Raw genomic sequence first — 11,096 nt, forward strand, 5'->3', positions numbered from 1 at the left:
ACATTTATCCAACGAGGCTTGCCGGCTTGGATAATTGCGACGAGTCAACGACGAGTACTGTAAAAATTGTGTTCTGCACCAAGGCGCGTAAAACGTTTTTTTACAATTTCATAAATTACCACTTATGGATAGTTTTCAACAAAACTTTCTCATAAAACTGCACACTGATGTTCATAGTCATATTTGAGAAAGTTTGATCATAGCAGGTTATACTGTGCAGTTCACACAATTTTTCAAACCTGCGTCCAGAAAGCATCAAGAAATTGATCAAAACTAAAAACAGTGCTGTAATGGTTCATTACGCAACGCAAATCAGTGCTGTAATGAACCATTACAGCACTGCTAAGTTGGTGTGGGAAAGTAGGCCTTTTCCTGGAAGATTTGCGTGAGGTAAAACAGCCTATTACGATAAGGAATTGCAAAGAAAATATTTATGTTGTTATCATTAAGTTATAATAACATAAACTGGAACTTCTTTTTATACCATTAGTTGGGGGTGCATAAGATGAGATGGTCGTTATCTCTTTTGGTTCAAAAGGTACAGGCATTTTTCTTAAACAAAAAAATCATAGTTTATTAAAAAGGTGTTATGACGGGTCGGGACAAACATAAAAAATATTTTTTGCCCGCATTTAAAAGAAGAAATGTTGTTATAAAACATATCAAAAAATTAGAGGGGTGTTATTTTTGTAACTCAAGTGAAAAATACTTGAAAAGTGCCTATTTTTTCTAGAAAATCATCAATATCTTTTGAACGGAATGACGTAGCAACATTCTCAATGCACGAAAATGTGCGTTTTTTAAAGCTCTAAAAATGGTTCTTAGACAACTTTAATGAGAAATTTGAAACAAAAAAGATAAAGCGTTTAAACTGTTTTGACCAAATTTGGAGCATTTTCCCATAGTTTTCATAGGGTGACGCTAGAACAAATCGTTTTATTGGTTAACATATCGTTTTATTCGTTTGATTTATTATCTGTTTTGTTTCAAATTTCTCGTCAAAGTCGCCTAAGACCCACTTTTAGAGCTTCCAAAAACGCGCATTTTCGTGTGCTGAGAATGTTGCTACGTCATTCCGTTCAAAAGATATAGATGATTTTCTAGAAAAAATAGGCACTTTTCAAGTATTTTTCACTTAAGTTACAAAAATAACACCCCTCTAAATTTTTGATATGTTTCATAACAAGATTTCTTCTTTTGAATGCGGGCAAAAGATATTTTTTATGTTTGCCCCAACCCTTCATAACACCTTTTGAAAAAACTATGATTTTTTAAGAAAAATGCTTGTAACTTTTGAACCGAAAGAGATAACGACCATCTCAGTGCACGAAACAACGCGTTCTCACATGCTCTACTCTGGGCGACTTTGATGAAAAATCGAAACTGAAAAAGTTAACGCCAGAAAACTGGGTTTTCTTGAACCACCCTAAGCTTATTCAGAAAAAAATACCTCTAGATCGGTCAATTTTGAAGCAACATAAAAAGTGTCTTCAGCAAACTTTTGAGCAAGTTGATAGATTTATTACACTCCCAAAGAATGTATACAGTTATTCTTAAATAAAAAAGTATGGTTACCAATTTCTTTGAAAATATGGACCACCCTAATTTTCATGCACATTTTAAAGAGGGCCTTATTACTAGGGACAACTTTGTGGAAGACCATATTTGCCTAAAAACTCATTTGAAGGCGTTGTATGCATGTTTCCTCGTAAATCTGGTTCGTGGACCACTGTGCAATGGCACCGGCATAGGCCAAAAATCGAAAAATTGATATTCTAATTCATGTGTTTGTATAATTTTTATGAATTGATTATGTTCCTAAGAATGCAGAAAAGCCATTTTTATGTAAGTTACTGTTGCATATTTAGCTTGAGAGCGTGGGTACTGCTATGCAATTTGACATTCTCAAAATTTGTAGAAAAATTACATGACTTTTGAATTGCACACCGCGTCTTCGTACCTATAACAACACCAACTGGATTTTCAAATGGTTTTCAACGCAGAGATCCAGTATAGATGTTTATCTTTTAAATTCTAAGCACCAAGAAGTGGCACTGAATGTTTTTGGACCAACGGGGATGTGAGTAATAGGCACATAATTTTACCCATAGGATATATCTATAGTTATGTTGCTGGCTTTTGAGTCTTCTGGGAGAATCAAACAAACTATATGTTGGGTATCGCGCCACTTGGGCGGTGATTCTATATTCGTCTGTTTGCCACTATAACTCAGTCAATTTTGAACCAATTGACTTGAAATGTTGTACTCGGGTAGATACTATCCCTATCTCACCACATTCCAAAAGTTGTGCCAATTGGTTCAATTTTTGCTGAGTTATAGTGGAAAACAGACGAATATAGAACCACCGCCCAAGTAGCGCGATTCCCTTCTTCCAATAAGGATTGAAACGATGGATCAAGAAAACATATAGTTGTTTTGATTCTCCCAGAAGACTGAAAATCCAGCTAAACTAAAGCCTGAAGAGCCTCAAAAATATTTTTTTGAAAATTTTCCGCGAGTTCGGACATATGTAATTTTTCCGGCTTTTCCTTATGAATTTTCTCGACGGTGGAAAATTTTGTGGAAATCTTTTTCTACTTTATATGATTTTTGAATTCCTGAGAAAATTTGCTTTTTTTTCTTTAAAAACTTTGTTTCTATGATGCTTCGTTCTTGAGTTATGATTTTTCAAAGAAAAGGCTTCCCAAGTAACCACGAAGCTGTATATAAGTGCATCAATTTGGTCATATATTTATATTTAAAATTGTGTAAATAATGCTGCACTACTTTAAACACCTCATTGAAGCAATATTAAAGTCGAAAAGGGCCCCACTAAAATTAAATTAGTACCACATATTGCAGCACGTTGACAGCCATTGCTAAAGTGACATAAATGCATGTGCTGTACATTTGCATTAGCACAGTTTAATACGTGCAACACGAAAAACCAAAACAAAAATCTATTTTTAGCACCGTTTCGTTATCGACGGTACTAATGACCCCCCCCCCCTCCACATGAATGTTTTAACCATTTTTTTTTTTGTTGCCGAGTCGGGAGTCGAACCAGAAGTGTTGAAGACCGCTAGATGAGTTCCATACGCGCTGGTGCCGTAGACCGTTTCTGCTACAGTGGTAACAAGAGATATTTCATTAACTAAAAGAAAACTGTTCTTGTGCCTCAACCATTGCAGTAGAGGGCAAAACGACTATGGCATATGTAATAGAATCCCTGTAGTCACATTCTGATAAACCACTGATAAATACATAATGCATTCCAGAAGATAATATAAGAAAATTAAAACACCCTTCGTACACTGCTCATAACATTATGCTAATTGCGGTTTCCATCATTATTGGCATATGATCATCAGAAAAGAGAAAAGGTCATCTTTAAAATGGTGTTGCTGAAGAAAGTCGCCGATCGGTGGTTCAAACGAGGATTAAGTTGGTCGGGAGTCGAACCAAAAGTGTTGAAGACCGCTATTGTTGACCGTGAAGTTGTTAGCTCTTCTTGATTTCATTTGTTTACCATTAGAGTCAAGCTTTTATAATTGTATTGTTAGAGCAACCTTTGCTAGTTTGTACATTGCATTTATTCAGTTTCTGCAGTGTTGAATTATTGAATTATCGTATATCACCTTTTAATGCACCCTAATGTAAAGAAAAAATGTAATGCATCAAAACATTGATAATGCCAATCTAAAGGATTATTGCATGATAAGTGTAGAATTACTGCATTTCGCATTGCAACGGTTGATATGCAGTCTGATTCGTGCAATGATATAATGCTTGTGGTTACTTGGGTTTTATGGCACATTTGGACATTTTTCAACAAAATTGTCCATAACTCAAAAACAAAAAAAAAAGTGCATTCCAAAAATTTCAGCGATTAAAGCTTATAAAATAACCTTCTCGAAAATATTTTTTCAAAAATTTTGTACGAGTTCGGGCATAGTTTTTCCGGCTCTTCTTTACAAATTATCTCAACTGTGGAAAATTTTGTGGAAAACTTTTTCCAGTTCATATTTTTTAGGATTCCTGAGAAAATTTGCTTTCATTTTCTAAAAAAAAACTTTGTTTCTACGATGCTTCGTTCTTGAGTTAAGATTTTTCAAAGTAAGTAGTGTCATGGGAAAACCAAAAATTTCCACCTGAGTTTTCCGGAAAAATAGGCGATCCTGAATTTTTCTCAATTTTTTTTTTGTTCATATATCCATGAGCCCTGCCTGTGGAAAAAGTTTCATGAAAATCTGAGACCCTTCGGCCCAATTTGTACGATAATAAAAAAATGCCCTGTACAAACACTTTGTACAGCGCCTAAATGTATGCTATTTCTAATCGTACTACATCGAACTGGTGGCCGTTGCGCTGCTTTTACATGGTAGAATGATGAGCTCGAGGATGTTGATGTGTGGATGTCCAACAACCCACTGGCAAGTATCGTTGTCAACATCTGTTTTGTTAAAATGGCCCCAAAATGTGCTGATCAAACGAAATTGGGCCCCTAATGTCACTACTGTCCCTCCATAGTATAGGTATAGGCGTGTCAATGGGGTGATGTCCAAGTATCCGGGTTCATTTGAGCCATGGGCTCAGAAGAGGGTCAGTGTCAGCTGCTCACAGGAGGAAAAGGGTAACTGACGAAAGTGCCGGGGCTGGGATCGAACCCATGACCATCTGCTTATGAAGCAAACGTGTAGCCACTACGCCACGGGCCCCGGCAATATATATTTTCATTATCTACATAAATAAAAATGGAATGGTGTCTGTATGTCACGATTTGCCGGGAGAACGAGTATTGGATTGCATTTACAAAATTCTTTCACAGTTGCATTCGTGCGGGGCTCCGACGACTTGAAAAAATAATTTTGAAAATATATCGGGGAAGCAACAAAAACGGGAAAATATTAAATTTCGTTTTGCAGGCTATTTCTCTTCAGATCTGCATGTCAAAAAACATAGTAAGCAGGCACGACGGGGCAGCTAGTCATAAATAAATTTGTCTAAAGTTTATATTGCGCATTTCGTTCACCACTGGACTATCGCACTAGTTTTCAAGAGTTCGAAAACGTAAATAAAAGTACGCGCACAGACAAACAGACTTAACACCTAGAACAATTTTCGTGAAAATCCATCGCCCAGTCTACACTATCATCACCTGGTGGAAATGTTTCACGAAATACTGCGTTGTGCAATATCGTCAACAGAAGGCGCTAGCGTGAAACGTCAAACGCATAGGAAAACGATGCGCGCGCCCCTGGTTGTGAAAGCCACAACTATGAAGTTTCGAAACGATCGTTAAAAGCGTGGTCGATGGAAATTTTGCAAGTGTTACGTCTGTTTGTCTGTGGTACGCGATTGCATCAAACTTAGTGTCTTCAGAGCACTTTTTCAGCATAGCTTGAAGTAATAGTGCGCCGAAGACATCAACGGACTATTTAAATATTCTGTAGTTCACAAACCTCTCGCTCATGGCGCTCGCATCGTTTTTGCTTCTGTTTGACATTTGCTCACTACTGGCATCTACTCAGTGGGTTTGCGAAGCACAGCGAAATTAGCATTGGGCGATTATACTTTTGTGACGATGATTTGAATCGCGCTTTGCTCCAAGTGATACATCTGTTTGTCTGTGGTTATAATATGCTATTTCTAGTCAATAACCTTCACGTACCCGACCCCCGACAACTCATTTTCAAAATGCATTTCGTCAATTTTCATCCGATTTTTTTTTGAAGTCGCCTTCAATCGATCATAAATTGGTGTAAGTTTAGGACACTCAAGTGGTCATGCAATATCCGGAACCACTACGGAGATATTCCGGAGTATACAGGGGTGCGGGGGTGTATGTTTTGCCAAATGGCTAAAAGTGATTATTTCGTGTGTTATTGTATTTGAGAGGCCCCCGCGGAACCTGTTCCAGGTATTCCGGAGCGGCCATATCAGTTGATACATACGTCACTTTTTTGCCCCATTCTCTCAATATCAGGAAGATTGATACCTCGTACGGTATGTTTTGGTTGCAAATCAGAAATGTCCCCGATTACACCCCCGTGGAACCTGTGCTAGATGTTCCGGGGTGGCAATATTAGTTGTACAGACTTCAAGCTATCGTTTCTCACTCAGTCATTCGAAATCATGAAGATTGATATGTCGCATGGCATGTTTAGGTTGAAAACCAGTAGTTTCGCCAATGAGGCTCCGCGCAACCTGTCACGGGGATCCGGATGGGTCAACATATTCAAATCTGGTTATCGCAAGTTGTGTTTAACTGTTCGCAACAAAATTTTCTCTGAAAATCGATTGTTCAAACACAATAACAAACAAAATAATCACTTTTAGCCATTTTAGTAATAGCCTTTCCCCAGCACAATCTGGGATATACCCGGAATGGTTCCGGGTATTGCATGGCTACTTAAGTATAATAAACAAGCACCAATTTATGACCAATTAGTGACGACTTAAAAAAATCGGATGAAAATTGACGAAATGCCAGCATTTTGAAAATGAGGGGGTGTATAAATGCGGAAATAAAGCCTTGAATGCGTAGAAAAACTTTGTCGAAGACAGCAAGGCGATCCGACACTTGTGACAAAAATTATTGCGTTCTGATCGCCTGATGGTGCTTAACATGTAGGTAAAGGATTTGCATTAGATTTTATTATTATTATTTTATAATTTTTTGCCTGAGTTGCCAAGCGTATAAGTTTTTTTACAAGCATCGTATCACTTGGCGGTCTTCGGCAAAGTTTTTCGGCATATCCTAGGCTATACTCCAACAGATGGTTTTGATCATCTCCTTGGTTTTCAATTTCGTATTGTGGAATAAGCATTTGGCTGATTAGTGATACGCCTTGGAATTTTCTGATTTTCGAATGTTAGGATTTTCTGCATTTTAGAAAAAGTGTATGTGATATTGAGGAAAAGTGTTATATAATTGAGTGATGAAGAATGAGGCCCATATTCGAATTCGGAGACGACTGGAGAATGAAGATAGCAGCGGGGAAGAATAAGCAAGGATGGAGACAATGCAGATTTTGGCGAAGTTGTTGACCAGGCAACCTTCCGATTACAACGACCGATTAGCGAAACTGGGTGAGAGAGTTCTTTTTACTTTTTTCGTACCTTATAACCCCTATATTGGTTACGATTCCAACTGTGACCAGGGGCAAAGGAAGAAATATATGTGCGCGTTTATATGGCGTCTTGCCTTTCTTTGTTTCGACAGCCGATTAGTCTTTGTTGATCACTTTCATGTCCCGGCAAAGAAAGAAAACCGCATCGCAAAATTAGCAAAAAAAAAACGAATGACCATTGGTGTACACATTTTTTTTTGTACGTACAAGTTGTAGGTCAGTGCCGTGGCTATGTGACGCTGCTGTTTGGTGCTCGTCACCATGGAGATGACGATAGCGCTGCAATTGTGGTTCGCTGCAGTATTCGACAAATCCAACATAGGTTTGCATTGAAAGCACAGGAAGAAATTGTTTTTAGTAAAATCAGAAGTGACTTTTTGAAATTGTCATTTCAAATTTTTTTGAAAAAAAACGGCATATTCGTAGCAATTTCCTATTTTTGTTGTGCTTTTTATATGGGCTTGTTTTTCTGTACATTCGGGAAAGGGATCATTTTCCTTTTCTCTCGTTTCAGAGAGCGAGTAATGGCGCTTAAGCCTAGGCTTTAAAGCCAGGACACATGGAGAAATGCCTGTGCCCCATCCCAGGAGAACGGACGCCAACTATAACGGAGTGTGCATTAACCTTCTTAGCAGCACCACTCCCAACGATTTAATGTTCATACACCATTCCCCTAAAATGAAACGGTTGGTACGGTTGTCCCCGTTTCTTCCTTCATTCAATTCAAAAAGGTTTGTCAATCATGTTATTCACAAGTGGATAACCTGATTGCCTTAAGTTTTTGAATTTTCCTCCAACCCATTAGTCTGCACAGTGGGCCTGGCCGTTTTAATATTTGTGTCACATCTCTGATATGCTGCAAATATTAATGCTGACAAGAAAATATCAGAAGAAATTTTGATGTTTCCAGGATGCTTTTCAATACTGGCTGTGCAAGCACTAGAATAGAATAGAATAGAATAGAATATCCTAGGCTATACTCCAACATCATCAGTTACATCGTTTTAGACAAAAAAATACACTTATGAGAAAAATGCAATAAAAAGTCCCAAACTTTGTACAGTTGTTTTGGATGAAAAAATAAAAAGAAATCAAAATAGCTGTGTTCCGAAAAATCAACCTTGTTGGTCCAAATTCAACGTTATTTCAAATAATATTTTTTGGTCTAAAACCAACATTTCAAAATGACTTGTAGATATCTCAATTAATTTTCATATATTAAGAATAAAAATATCTGATCCAAAAAGGTTTTGAACAACCTTTACAATACCAAAAAAAAAACATTTGATTTGAGCTCGAAAATTCCACAATGTACTTTTGCCCAACCTTAATCTATACTCCGTTTTATTGTACCAGATTAGATTACCTGACAAACTGGATCGTCGTTTGAAGTACTCATAGCTTTAGATATTTCTAGACAATAAATTGGTGAAAGTGGTTACAGTATATCAATAAAACAGGGCATTGAAAAGATTCGCATAAACGCATAATATAATCCAAAATGCAATCTAAGGCTGACATTTTTCATAACCAATCCAGTTATTTTCTTTTTCTACTTGTGCCCAGTGTTGAAACAACTTATCTCTTAAATCATATAGCTGAGAATACCCGCACGCGAAACTTCTCATGCCGTACTCATCAGATACAAAATCGTAGCTTTAAATCTTAAATCTTGTTAATTCATAGCAATATGTTTAAAGTCCGTCATAGTCTTTGAAATCCCATTCACCTTACACTTTATTCCACTTTACTCTGAACCTTTCAGATGAGACCTACACCGGATTCAACGAATGTGACCGCTACAAACTCATTTTCGCTCCTGAACAAATTAGACAAACTGAAAGATCTTCACCTAAATCGAATAGATTTGACGGGAATCGATTGGACCATTTGTGAAGGTAGCAATGTGAACTACATACACCTGAAAGGATGCAGTATAGACGGAACGGGAGCCGAAAAAATAGTGCGAACCTTCAAACATCTGCGAACATTCTATTTCGACTATTGCTATCTCCGACAACCACGTGCTGATTTGTTCGACATCGATAAATCCAGTACCGATGGACTGCATTGGTTGGCTCGATACTGCAAGATTTCCTATCACGATATTCATATTGAAGAGCTGCTCGAGCTGAGAATTCCTAATATACTCTTTTTATAAATCACTAAATAAATATTTATTCCTAAGATTAACTTTGTTTGACCACATGTTCATTCCTAGCTGAAAATTTGATGAAAACAACTGATTTCTGAAGCACAAGTTTTCACTGTTTTGGAGGCCCTACCCCTCAATTCTGGACCCTCTTAAGTTTATATTTTGCACAATCTGTGTTTAAATCCGCCCGTTTGAAACTATTTTCGAAAGAACTGTCACTTGAATATGCTAGATCACATTCTTATGACTTGATAGGCTAATTCGGACTACCCCAAATTGTAGAAGCGCTTGGTGAGATAAGGAGAAAATCGTTTGTTTACATAAAAGGTCAATTTTTTGTCGTCAAACTTTACTCAGTTTTTGCTCTAGAAGTTGCTATTTTCCATTTGCAATGGCTTCCATTATCATCATTCTTGATGCCCACGCCGACAGATACCGGATTGACAAGCTAACAAAAAATCCGGAAGATCGCCCGCCGGAGGAATAGCAAGAGCTCCTCAATTTAATCACATAGGGTATCGTGCCACTTGGGTGGTGGCTTCTATATTCGTCTGTTTCCCACTATAACTCAGTCAATTTTGAACCAAATGACTTGAAATGTTGTACACTGGTAGGTACTATGCCTATCTCACCGCATTTCAAAAATTGTGTCAATTGGTTCAAATTTGACTGAGTTATAGCGGAAAACAGACGAAAATAGAAGCCACCGCCCAAGTGGCGCGATTCCCTACATTGTTCGTAAGTACCTACCGGATCTAAACGCATCTGAAAGAGAATCAAATTTTCTTTCCAAAAAGTACTCGTTTGTTTCTCTACGATGCGGAATACGATATAAAAAAGTGAAAAAAGTGCACTTTGCCTATGCTACGCCATGTGAAATTTTAGAGGAGCCACGTTTTTCATAAGGTTCTCATTCCTGCCACCAGATGCGGAGGGATCGTTAGCTTCCGTTGGATTTACCTATAGCGAATATAATGCACTAAAATGATAAACATTTTCGTTTACATCTGCAAATTTCCTCAACACCACATTCTATTTTCGTAAACATGTTGCGACACTCGCGCGGTTGACGAGATTGGCAAAAATTTATTTCAAGGTAAATGATATTCCCTCTCGTGTTTATCCCCGCTCTCCTAATTACACCCTCTAACGCAATGTTGAACAGCAAGCACGAAAGACCATCACTTTGCCGTAACCCTCTGCGAGATTCGAAGGGACTCGAGACTGTCCCTGATACTCGAACTACGCACATCACTCGATCCATCGTCGCCTTGATTAATCGTATCAGTTTATCCGGGAATCCGTATTCGTGCATAATCTACCATAGCTGTTATGCTACTACAGAGGATTTCATTGTCTTGTGGTGGAGAGAGAATGTGTTGTTTACAAAAATACCATTGTATAGGCTCTATCAAGAATTATTCTTGAAATTTAACGATAATAATTGGCATTTAATCATCTATCCCGGGATACCCGAATTGAAAGGAATAGTACTTAAACCGGATTTTCTTTTTACATAAGTACCGTGATTTCGGGTGAAATTGATCACTTTTCGTAGTATTTGGCGAATATTTTTTGTATACTTATCGATATGTATAAAATTATTGCTTTAAAACAAGTACGACCATGGGTTTCATCAGTAACGAGGTTGAAGATTCTACTGCAAATCATTTTATTACAAAAAATATCATTTGAAATGAAAAAATCAAAAATTTTAATTTCGGGGTGAAATTGATCAGTCAGTGAAATGTTTTTGTAAGTGCTGAAATAGTTATTTAAGCAACAAGTTGCAAAATGATGATTTTTT

At 37.4% G+C, this 11,096-nt stretch overlaps 1 protein-coding gene across 5 annotated transcripts in view; it reads left to right on the forward strand.

Moving 5' to 3' along the window:
• Positions 1–9,327, forward strand: part of LOC109422264 (uncharacterized) — a 60,458-nt gene extending 51,131 nt beyond the window's left edge. For all 5 annotated transcript variants that reach the window (XM_062860109.1, XM_062860108.1, XM_062860112.1 and 2 more), the window contains exon 3: positions 8,900–9,327. In XM_062860109.1, coding sequence (XP_062716093.1) covers positions 8,900–9,295 — 396 coding nt within the window. In that variant the 3' untranslated portion in view covers positions 9,296–9,327. The remainder of the gene's footprint in view (positions 1–8,899) is intronic.
• The last annotated feature ends 1,769 nt before the right edge of the window (positions 9,328–11,096 follow it).

This window comes from Aedes albopictus, chromosome 3 (genome assembly GCF_035046485.1).
Source record: "Aedes albopictus strain Foshan chromosome 3, AalbF5, whole genome shotgun sequence".
Lineage (NCBI taxonomy): Eukaryota > Metazoa > Arthropoda > Insecta > Diptera > Culicidae > Aedes > Aedes albopictus.